The 12725-nt window shown below is 46.8% G+C and overlaps 1 protein-coding gene across 1 annotated transcript in view; it reads left to right on the top strand.

Annotated features, from left to right (window-relative positions):
- Positions 1-2997, top strand: part of LOC142245772 (motor neuron and pancreas homeobox protein 1-like) — a 33613-nt gene extending 30616 nt beyond the window's left edge. Inside the window, exon 3 of the mRNA XM_075318729.1 lies at positions 2612-2997. Within this exon, the coding sequence (XP_075174844.1) occupies positions 2612-2875 (264 nt within the window). The 3' untranslated portion in view covers positions 2876-2997. The remainder of the gene's footprint in view (positions 1-2611) is intronic.
- Positions 2998-12725: the final 9728 nt, after the last annotated feature.

The following is a 12725-nucleotide window of genomic DNA, read 5'->3' as shown; positions in this document are numbered from 1 at the left end:
AACATCCTGAGGCTGAAAAAAAAGAAAAAATCCATCAGAGAGATAGCAGACATGCTTGGAGTAGCAAAATCAACAGTCGGGTACATTCTGAGAAAAAAGGAATTGACTGGTGAGCTTGGGAACTCAAAAAGGCCTGGGCGTCCACGGATGACAACAGTGGTGGATGATCGCCGCATACTTTCTTTGGAGAAGAAGAACCCGTTCACAACATCAACTGAAGTCCAGAACACTCTCAGTGAAGTAGGTGTATCTGTCTCTAAGTCACCAGTAAAGAGAAGACTCCATGAAAGTAAATACAAAGGGTTCACATCTAGATGCAAACCATTCATCAATTCCAAAAATAGACAGGCCAGAGTTACATTTGCTGAAAAACACCTCATGAAGCCAGCTCAGTTCTGGAAAAGTATTCTATGGACAGATGAGACCAAGATCAACCTGTACCAGAATGATGGGAAGAAAAAAGTTTGGAGAAGAAAGGGAACGGCACATGATCCAAGGCACACCACATCCTCTGTAAAGCATGGTGGAGGCAACGTGATGGCATGGGCATGCATGGCTTTCAATGGCACTGGGTCACTTGTGTTTATTGATGACATAACAGCAGACAAGAGTAGCTGGATGAATTCTGAAGTGTACCGGGATATACTTTCAGCCCAGATTCAGCCAAATGCCGCAAAGTTGATCGGACGGCGCTTCATAGTACAGATGGACAATGACCCCAAGCATACAACCAAAGCTACCCAGGAGTTCATGAGTGCAAAAAAGTGGAACATTCTGCAATGGCCAAGTCGATCACCAGATCTTAACCCAATTGAGCATGCATTTCACTTGCTCAAATCCAGACTTAAGACGGAAAGACCCACAAACAAGCAAGACCTGAAGGCTGCGGCTGTAAAGGCCTGGCAAAGCATTAAGAAGGAGGAAACCCAGCGTTTGGTGATGTCCATGGGTTCCAGACTTAAGGCAGTGATTGCCTCCAAAGGATTCGCAACAAAATATTGAAAATAAAAATTTTTTTTTTGGATTTGGTTTATTTGTCCAATTACTTTTGACCTCCTAAAATGTGGAGTGTTTGTAAAGAAATGTGACAATTCCTACAATTTCTATCAGATATTTTTGTTCAAACCTTCAAATTAAACGTTACAATCTGCACTTGAATTCTGTTGTAGAGGTTTCATTTCAAATCCAATGTGGTGGCATGCAGAGCCCAACTCGCCAAAATTGTGTCACTGTCCAAATATTTCTGGACCTAACTGTAGCTTGTATTCCTCCCTTTAGTAGTATTACATCAGTGTAACCAACATCGATTCATAAATACCAGTAAGGTTGCATTAAAGTACTGATCGGTTAAAGGGAACCTGTCATCAGAAATTTACCTGTAAACCTAAAAGTTCCCCCCTCTGCAGCTCCTGGGCTGCATTCTAGGAAGCTTCCTATAGTTTTTGTGGCCCCTTTTATACCAAATAAATACTTTATAAACTTGTACCTTTTCGTATGCAAATTTTGAAAATTATCCATGGGGGCGGGCTGCCTGGTGTCCGTTGCTCTCCTGGCGATTTACGCCGCCCCCGAACGCTGAATTTCAAACCTCAGGACGCCGCCCCTGGGTGCCCGTGGTCCTGCGCATGCGCTGTGCGACTGTAGCGGTGCCGTGCACTGTGTGCACGTGTGACCGCTGGTGACGCTTTGCGCGGGCACGAGGTTATGGGCGGCACTGTGAGTGTCATCAGCAAGTGCCGCCCATAACCTCATGACCGCACTTTCCCCTTTGCCTCCTGCGTTCTGCGCAAGCGTCTCCTCGTAACCTGTGGTGGCCTGATCCGCTCCTCCCATCTATTTCCTGCTGCAGGGCAAGATGGGAAAGGCGACGTCGGATCATTTGGCCAGCGCTTGCGCAGAACGCAGGAGGCAAAGGGGAGAGCGCGGCCACGGTATTATGGGCGGGCATAATATCGTGCCTGCGACCACGTCACCAGCAGTCCTCGCGTGCACGGGACCTCGGGCGCTGTGGGCGGCGTCCTGATCTATGAAATGAAGCAATGAGGGACGGCGTAAACCAGAAGGAGGGACAGTAACGGACGCAAGAGAGCCCGCCCCCATGGAGAATTTACAAGAATTGCAGACAAAAAGGTACAACTTTATAAAGTGTTTAATTTGGTTTAAAAGGGGACACAAAAAGTACAGGAACCTGCTAGAATGCAGCCCAGGAGCTGCAGAGGGGTAATCTTTTAGGTTTAAAGCTCAATTTCTGATGACAGGTTCCCTTTAACTGCTTGATCTGTGTTCCACCCGAGCTTCCCGACGCGCGTTTCACCTCTTCATCAGGGAACGTATTATACCGCATATAATTATTCTGTTTTGAATCTGACTTGACTGTGAATTCGCCCATACTGTGCACTGCTTGCTTGTTTTTTAAAATTTCTATGAATAAAATAAAAAAAAAAAAGAATTGGATTAATACCGCTATTATTTCGTTGAGTTTCTATGATACAATTGTAACAAACCCTCAGCTGTGAGGTGACGGAGATAAATATAGTCATTTAAGGTTATTTTTTTTTACACCCCGGCACAGGTAAATCCATCTAAACCTCATCTCTGCCTTCATTTCCAGGTAAAGATCTGGTTTCAGAATCGCAGGATGAAATGGAAAAGAAGCCGCAAAACCAAAGAACAGGGATCGTCCAGCCAAAGATCCGGGGGCAAAACGCCTCCGAAAGACGAAGACGAGGAAGAGGAGGAGGAAGATGAGGAAGAGGATGGCGCGTTCCAAGCAGCGGAGTGTGGCACGGACATCTTGCGGCTCCCGGCCCAGAGCAGCTACAGCCCGGAGTCGTTCTGCTCCGAGGAAGAGACTGCGGCCAGGTCCTCTCTATAAGACGGGCACATCATGGACCTCGGGCACCGGGCAGCCCAACATTATTTATTCACCATGGACAGGATTACTCCACAGACACGAGGAGGGTGGAGAGATTTAATTTATATGTATTTAATTATCTTCTGAGAGTTGTGGGGTTTGTGGGGGGGGGTACGGGGTGAGGGGCGACCTATGCGCCTCTGATGTAGAGAATAGGGTCCTGAAGAGTAACAGGTTCTGTAGCTTTGTAATATAATTTCTGTGTTAATACTTCATCTTTTTTTAGGACAAAAATCCAAATTTACATCAAGAGACTGAATCCTAAATAGATCAAAACCTGCTCACAGCTGAGCATCTGCTACAATTGTATCCAATCTAGACAACCCCCCCAGAGCGATACAATGTAACAATGCTAGGTACTTACTGCTGATGTGGATACAATTGTAGCAAACACTCAGGGTGAGGGATATTGGGTCTGTACCACCTGCTCTTACCCCCCATCAAACAATGCATGTTTCCATTCACTGACAGCAAGCAGAAGCATGGATCCAGTGAGGACTGCAGTATAGTGGAATATTGCAGAACTTCTCGTGACACAATTACCAGGATTTCTTAGCAAATAAATAGGAAGCGTCGTCACAGTGGATTCAACCAAAAATGGCCTTATGCCGTAAAATTCCTTTAATATGGCATCAACAAGATCAGACACCGGACATTCTGGATTATTGGATGGTCATTGATATAATACACATGTGGGGGTCCATAGGAGCCGGATTATGAAATATTCTGGATTATTGAGTGGGTTTGTTAGAGAGGTTTTCCTTCCATAGATACAGCATTTTCCATGATCAGTGACCGGACCGCAGCAAAATCGATTGTCACTTTATGTTTCTCTTATCTTATGGCCGCAGCGCGTCTACTGTCAACTAGACATAGTCATAGGCGAACTACAAGTCTCAGCATGGCTTGTCAGGAGCCAGGGATGGTCTGCGGGGTTGTTGCTATATTTGGAATCATTGTGGGTGATGTTCACAAATATTTATGTTTCATGATCATTTGTACACCAGGTGGCGCTGTTCTGATGATTCATTTATGATTATTTCCTTGTAAAAGAGAAGCGGTGACGGAAAGTTAATAATAATGGATAACATGAAAATAAACTCCGCTGACAAACAAGGAATCCTCTCCCTTCAGGGCGCTCTTGATATTATTTAAAGGGAAACTCCAGACCCTCGGTATCAGGGTGTCAATATCTTACATATGTTGAAGAAAGCCCCCGATCCATCCACTTTACCTTCCTCCACCAATTATATATTTTGTCATTAAGTCATTTATAACTGACAATCTTGTGTACTGAGGAAATCATCCGCCCTGATATAAAGCTGTTATAGTGTCGGACATTACTACCTCTTGTGGTCGGCATTCCACAGTCTGACCGCTCTAACTGTAAAGAACCCTTTCCTATTTAGCTGCCGGAATATCGGATTATTCGCTTTCTCTCCTTTGTAATTTAGTTGCTTGGAGTTTATAATCTTTCTGTCCTTGTTATAATAGAAAAATCATCTCTCCATAATGGGTAAAGTGAACAAGCAGAGCTGCAGTGTAAAGCATGGGGGACAAAGGTGGAATTTAGACAATACCAGCCTCGAAGAAAGAAAAACAAAATAACCTCTAACTACGCCATTAACGATACACCCAGTTAATATAGTATTAAATCTAACAAAAACTTTGCCCTATAAGCAGGGCTGAGGTGTAAAGCCCAGAAGCCCCCACTTTCTAGGGGCCCCTAGGACCCATCTCTAAGACTCGGATATTATTTAGGAATGTGTGGCGGTATTAGTTGGGGACCGAGCTGCAGTACTATGACCCCTGGCAAAAATTCTGGCCTCCCCTGGCTCTGAGGATGTCCATTCAGTTGATCACAGACGGCACAAAACTAAAGTCATTTCAAATAGCAACTTTCTGGCTTTAAGAAATACTAAAAAAAATCCTGAAAACATATTGTGCAGCCAGTAACGGTGACTTTTCAAGACCAAACAGGGAGAAAATTATGGAATCACTCAATTATGAGGAAACATTCATGGAATCATGAAAAAAACAAACATAAGACCCCTTCTGTAATACATCACTAGTGTTGTGTTTCGCCACCTCTGGCTTTTATAACAGCTTGCAGTCTCTGAGGCGTGGACTTAATGAGTGACAAACAGTCTCTTCATCAATCTGGCTCCAGCTTTCTCTGATTGCTGTTGCAGATCAGCTTTGCAGGTTGGATCTTGTCATGGACCATTTTCTTCAACTTCCACCAAAGATTTTCACTTGGATTGAGACCCGGACTATGTGCAGGCCATGTCACTGACCTTAGGTGTCTTCTTTCAAGGAATGTTTTCACAGTTTTTGCTCTATGGCAGGATGCATTATCATCTTGATAAATTATTTCATCATCCCCAAACATCCTTTCAATTGATGAAATAAGAAAAGTGTCTAACATTTCAATGTAAACTTGGGCATTTATTGAAGATATAATGACAGCCATCTCCCCAGTGCCTTTGCCTGACATGCAGACCCATATCATCAATGACTGTGGATATTTACATCTTCTCTTCAGTCAGTCATCTTTCTATTGTTTAGCTTTTCTGTATGTAAATCCAATTTCCTTTAGGTGGTTTCCTACAGTTCGGTCACAGACATTGACTCCAGTTTCCTCCCATTCGTTCCTCATTTGTTTTGTATTTCCTGTTTTGAAGACATATTGCTTTAGGTTTCCTGTCTTGACGCTTTGACGTCTTCCTTGGTCTACCAGTATGTTTGCCTTTAACAACCTTCCCATGTTGTTTGTATTTGGTCCAGATTTTAGACACAGCTAACTGTGAACAACCAACATCTTTTTCAACATTGCATGAGGATTTACCCTCTTTAAAGAGTTTGATAATCCTCTCCTTTGTTTCAATTGACATCTCTGGTGTTGGAGCCATGATTCATGTCCGTCTACTTGGTGCAACAGCGCTCCAAGGTGTGATCACTCCTTTTTAGATGCAGACTAACGAGCAGATCTTATCTGATACAGGTGTTAGTTTTGGGAATGAAAATTTATAGGATGATTCTATAATTTTTTCCTCATAATTGAATGATTCCATAATTTTTCCCCCTGTTTCATCTGGAAAAGTAACTGTTTCTGGCTGCTGTTTTCATGATTTTTTTTTTTTTAGCATTTCTTAAAGCCAGAGAGTTGCCATTGGAAATTACTTTAGTTTTGTGCCGTTTGTGATCGGCTTTTTTTAAACAAAAGTAAACAACTGAATGAAGATCTTCAGAGCCAGGTGAGTCCATAATATGTGCCAGGGGTTGTATATAGTAACCGTACGGCGGTATTATTGCACCTCAAACATTTATGGTTATGACAAATGTCTGATACATGTGGGTCCCATCATTGAGAGGCGTGATTCAATACTCTGCCTCACTCGGGCACTATACACTATATGGTGCAGATGGGATATGACAGTATTATCTTGGCACCATGTGGCGTTATTACGTGGGCTGAAAATATGAGGAACACTGTAAAATAAACAACACAATCACTTTTCACATCTGCTCAGAATGTCTCTCCTTATTGCAGAGTAGTGATGATGTGCAGGATCGGGATGGACGGGGTCATGGGATAAGATTATTGACGATGATATAATCATTGAGTGCTGTGACCCCGGAGTCCTCCACTCCTGACCGTGCCGTTATCACTCAATCTTTATATCCTGGAGAACAGAAAAAGACTAGATAATTTATGGGGCTGGGAAGCAGATTATGGCGAAATTCAGTACATTCTATACTTATACATCCTGCAAGATCCCAGCGTGTCCTACTGCAAAAATCCTGCCCCGCTGGATCCCTCCTGGACTATACGTGATATGATGGTCATTGTAAAAAAGCTCACACCTTAAGTCTCCGAATTTACTACTATGTGACGTTAATTATAATTAATTTATCCTGAACTAATCCCGAGTTACCTCCTACATTATACTCCAGAGCTGCACTCACTATTCTGCTGCTGCAGTCACTGTGTATATACATTACATTACTGATCCTGTACTGATCTTGAGTTACATTCTGTATTATACTCCAGAGCTGCACTCACTATTGTGCTGGTGGACCAGATACTACAGACATGTTTTACCTTTCTGTCCCCCTATTTCCACATAGATTGTAAGCTTTCGAGTAAGGCTGGTTTCACATCTGCGTTGTTTCAACGCAAACGGACTCCGTCACTAATGTTTACAGTTCATTTATTTACAGTGGAAGAGCGACAGCATGACTCATGCACTACCCGCTTGTGTCCACATGGTGTCGCGCTTACACTGTAAATAAATGAACTGTAATACAGTAGTGACGGAGTCCGTTTGCGTGAAAATAGCGCAAGTGTGAGTGGGGCCTAAGGCCCTCATTCCTACTGTAGCTGCTGAACTATGTGCTACTTTGTTTTTCTCTGTTCATGCTCCTGCTTAATTGTAAAGTGCTGCGGAATATATTGGCGCTATAAAAATTGACTTTTTTATTATTATATTATCTTGTACTGATCCTGAGTTACATTCTGTATTAATACTCCAGAGCTGCACTCACTATTCTGCTGGTGCACTCACTGTTTACATACATTACATTACATTACTGATCCTGAGTTACCTCCTGTATTATACTCCAGAGCTGCACTCACTATTCTGCTGCTGCAGTCACTGTGTACATACATTACTGATCCTGAGTTACATTCTGTATTAATACTCCAGAGCTGCACTCGCTATTCTGCTGCTGCAGTCACTGTGTACATACATTACATTACTGATCCTGAGTTACCTCCTGTATTATACTCCAGAGCTGCACTCACTATTCTGCTGGTGCACTCACTGTATACATACATTACTGATCCTGAGTTACCTCCTGTATTATACTCCAGAGCTGCACTCACTATTCTGCTGGTGCACTCACTGTTTACATACATTACATTACTGATCCTGAGTTACCTCCTGTATTATACTCCAGAGCTGCACTCACTATTCTGCTGGTGCACTCACTGTATACATACATTACTGATCCTGAGTTACCTCCTGTATATACTCCAGAGCTGTGCTCACTATTCTGTGGTGCAGTCACTGTGTACATACATTACATTACTGATCCTGAGTTACCTCCTGTATTATACTCCAGAGCTGCGCTCACTATTCTGCTGGTCCAGGCACTGTGTACATAATAATGTTTACGTTTATAGCGCCAACATATTCCGCAGCACTTTACAATACGTGGGGGCTTGTACAGACAAAAACAAAACAAAGTAGCACAAAGTTCAGCAGCTCCAGTAGGAATGAGATTGGAGTACGAGTTGTCAGAATCGGGGCTATGGTGCCTGAAGGAGAGTCTCTGGGCTCTTATGGGCCTGATGGAGCCTCAGCACTTGGCCGCCTCCGTGCACAGACGTCCAGGCCTCGGCAGCGTGGATGACCGGAAGCCTCGTGACTAAAGTTTAATTTGGGCCAATTTTCTTCTGAATTAAAAGAGAAAATAATTCCACTGTGGATTAAATCTGGAAGAGAAACGCACTGGTCCCAGGACACAGACACTTGTCAGCCAGAGAGATTCATAGAGAAGGAAGAAAGGATGAAAAGTGAGGGGGGGGTCAGCGAATATGGAAGGACGTAAACGATTGAAATCGGGCTCCTCGCTGCGCGCTGACAGCTTTAATTTGCAAAGTACAAGCATTAAAGTGATGAATGCGCTGCTGTAGCTCCTGCAGTGACAGCGGCCGTCAGGAGCAGTATTTTTTTTTAATTTATGGCTCTGCTTGGGAGAGACGGGCAGAGGGCCCAGTTCTGCTTCTTGGCCCGGGAGCGCTGATTTATGGCCCCCGTGGTGCATGACTCACCGTGTATACACAGCCCGATCTCATTAGTGCTTCATTAATCCCACTTATCCCCGAGCCTTAAACAGCGATCCACTCTCCGGTTATGAAATACACCTGTAATCTGCACCACGGAGGGGCCGCGATCCCAGCGAGACGCTGTTATTAGCGGATCACATTCATCTTCACATCATTCATTGGTTATAAGACCAAATTATTAGTGATGAGCGGGCACTACCATGCTCGGGTGCTCAGTACTGGTAACTAGTGATGAGCGGGCACTACCATGCTCGGGTGCTCAGTACTGGTAACTAGTGATGAGCGGGCACTACCATGCTCGGGTGCTCAGTACTGGTAACTAGTGATGAGCGGGCACTACCATGCTCGGGTGCTCAGTACTGATAACTAGTGATGAGCGGGCACTACCATGCTCAGGTGCTCAGTACTGGTAACTAGTGATGAGCGGGCACTACCATGCTCAGTACTGGTTACTAGTGATGAGCGAGCACTACCATGCTCGGGTGCTCAGTACTGGTAACTAGTGATGAGCGAGCACTACCATGCTCAGGTGCTCAGTACTGGTAACTAGTGATGAGTGAGCACTACCATGCTCAGGTGCTCAGTACTGGTAACTAGTGATGAGCGGGCACTACCATGCTCAGGTGCTCAGTACTGGTAACTAGTGATGAGCGAGCACTACCATGCTCAGGTGCTCAGTACTGGTAACTAGTGATGAGTGAGCACTACCATGCTCAGGTGCTCAGTACTGGTAACTAGTGATGAGCGGGCACTACCATGCTCAGGTGCTCAGTACTGGTAACTAGTGATGAGCGGGCACTACCATGCTCGGGTGCTCAGTACTGGTAACTAGTGATGAGCGGGCACTACCATGCTCGGGTGCTCAGTACTGGTACCTAGTGATGAGCGGGCACTACCATGCTCAGGTGCTCAGTACTGGTAACTAGTGATGAGCGGGCACTACCATGCTCGGGTGCTCAGTACTGGTAACTAGTGATGAGCGGGCACTACCATGCTCGGGTGCTCAGTACTCGTAACTAGTGATGAGTGTGCACTACCATGCTCGGGTGCTCAGTACTGGTAACTAGTGATGAGCGGGCACTACCATGCTCGGGTGCTCAGTACTGGTCACTAGTGATGAGCGGGCACTACCATGCTCGGGTGCTCAGTACTGGTACCTAGTGATAAGCGAGCACTACCATGCTCGGGTGCTCAGTACTGGTAACTAGTGATAAGCGAGCACTACCATGCTCAGGTGCTCTGTACTGGTAACTAGTGATGAGCGGGCACTACCATGCTCGGGTGCTCAGTACTCGTAACTAGTGATGAGTGGGCACTACCATGCTCGGGGGCTCTGTACTGGTAACTAGTGATGAGCGGGCACTACCATGCTCGGGTGCTCAGTACTGGTAACTAGTGATGAGCGGGCACTACCATGCTCGGGTGCTCAGTACTGGTAACAAGTGATGAGCGGGCACTACCATGCTCAGGTGCTCAGTACTGGTAACTAGTGATGAGTGGGCACTACCATGCTCGGGTGCTCAGTACTGGTAACTAGTGATGAGCGGGCACTACTATGCTCAGGTGCTCAGTACTGGTAACTAGTGATGAGTGGGCACTACTATGCTCAGGTGCTCAGTACTGGTAACTAGTGATGAGTGGGCACTACCATGCTCAGGTGCTCAGTACTGGTAACTAGTGATGAGCGGGCACTACCATGCTCAGGTGCTCAGTACTGGTAACTAGTGATGAGCGGGCACTACCATGCTCGGGTGCTCAGTACTCGTAACTAGTGATGAGTGGGCACTACCATGCTCGGGTGCTCAGTACTCGTAACTAGTGATGAGCGGGCACTACCATGCTCGGGTGCTCAGTACTCGTAACTAGTGATGAGTGGGCACTACCATGCTCGGGTGCTCAGTACTCGTAACTAGTGATGAGTGGGCACTACCATGCTCGGGTGCTCAGTACTCGTAACTAGTGATGAGTGGGCACTACCATGCTCGGGGGCTCTGTACTGGTAACTAGTGATGAGCGGGCACTACCATGCTCGGGTGCTCAGTACTGGCAACTACTGATGAGCGGGCACTACCATGCTCGGGGGCTCAGTACTGGTAACTAGTGATGAGCGGGCACTACCATGCTCGGGTGCTCAGTACTGGTAACAAGTGATGAGCGGGCACTACCATGCTCAGGTGCTCAGTACTGGTAACTAGTGATGAGTGGGCACTACCATGCTCGGGTGCTCAGTACTGGTAACTAGTGATGAGCGGGCACTACCATGCTCGGGTGCTCAGTACTGGTTACTAGTGATGAGCGGGCACTACCATGCTCGGGTGCTCAGTACTCGTAACTAGTGATGAGCGGGCACTACCATGCTCGGGGGCTCAGTACTGGTAACTAGTGATGAGCGGGCACTACCATGCTCGGGGGCTCAGTACTGGTAACTAGTGATGAGCGGGCACTACTATGCTCGGGGGCTCAGTACTGGTAACTAGTGATGAGCGGGCACTACCATGCTCGGGGGCTCAGTACTGGTAACTAGTGATGAGCGGGCACTACCATGCTCGGGGGTTCAGTACTGGTAACTAGTGATGAGCGGGCACTACCATGCTCAGGTGCTCAGTACTGGTAACTAGTGATGAGCGGGCACTACCATGCTCGGGTGCTCAGTACTGGTAACTAGTGATGAGCGGGCACTACCATGCTCGGGTGCTCAGTACTGGTAACTAGTGATGAGCGGGCACTACCATGCTCGGGTGCTCTGTACTGGTAACTAGTGATGAGTGGGCACTACCATGCTCGGGTGCTCAGTACTGGTAACTAGTGATGAGTGGGCACTACCATGCTCAGGTCCTCAGTACTGGTAACTAGTGATGAGCGGGCACTACCATGCTCGGGTGCTCGGTACTGGTAACTAGTGATGAGCGGGCACTACCATGCTCAGGTCCTCAGTACTGGTAACTAGTGATGAGCGGGCACTACCATGCTCGGGTGCTCAGTACTGGTAACTAGTGATGAGCGGGCACTACCATGCTCAGGTCCTCAGTACTGGTAACTAGTGATGAGCGGGCACTACCATGCTCGGGTGCTCAGTACTGGTAACTAGTGATGAGCGGGCACTACCATGCTCAGGTGCTCAGTACTGGTAACTAGTGATGAGCGGGCACTACCATGCTCGGGTGCTCGGTACTGGTAACTAGTGATGAGCGGGCACTACCATGCTCGGGTGCTCTGTACTGGTAACTAGTGATGAGCGGGCACTACCATGCTCGGGTGCTCAGTACTGGTAACTAGTGATGAGCGGGCACTACCATGCTCAGGTGCTCAGTACTGGTAACTAGTGATGAGCGGGCACTACCATGCTCGGGGGCTCAGTACTGGTAACTAGTGATGAGCGGGCACTACCATGCTCAGGTGCTCAGTACTGGTAACTAGTGATGAGCGGGCACTACCATGCTCGGGTGCTCTGTACTGGTAACTAGTGATGAGCGGGCACTACCATGCTCGGGTGCTCTGTACTGGTAACTAGTGATGAGCGGGCACTACCATGCTCGGGTGCTCTGTACTGGTAACTAGTGATGAGCGGGCACTACCATGCTCGGGTGCTCTGTACTGGTAACTAGTGATGAGCGGGCACTACCATGCTCGGGTGCTCTGTACTGGTAACTAGTGATGAGCGGGCACTACCATGCTCGGGTGCTCAGTACTGGTAACTAGTGATGAGCGGGCACTACCATGCTCGGGTGCTCAGTACTGGTAACTAGTGATGAGCGGGCACTACCATGCTCAGGTGCTCGGTACTGGTAACTAGGACTCGGTCTTCCAGGGGCCACATACACCAGGAGCTGGTCCCGTCTCCATGACTACAGGCTGGTCATGCCCTGATACTGGGGGCCCCTGAAGAAGACAGCTGGTATTTTGGGGTCGTGTTCCGTGGTTTCGGGGGGTGGCGCAGTGTTACCTCCACCTCTGCTC

This window comes from Anomaloglossus baeobatrachus, chromosome 7 (assembly GCF_048569485.1).
Source record: "Anomaloglossus baeobatrachus isolate aAnoBae1 chromosome 7, aAnoBae1.hap1, whole genome shotgun sequence".
Lineage (NCBI taxonomy): Eukaryota > Metazoa > Chordata > Amphibia > Anura > Aromobatidae > Anomaloglossus > Anomaloglossus baeobatrachus.
Note: the sequence above shows the minus strand (reverse complement) of the source record. Positions and strands in the feature narration are given on the sequence as shown.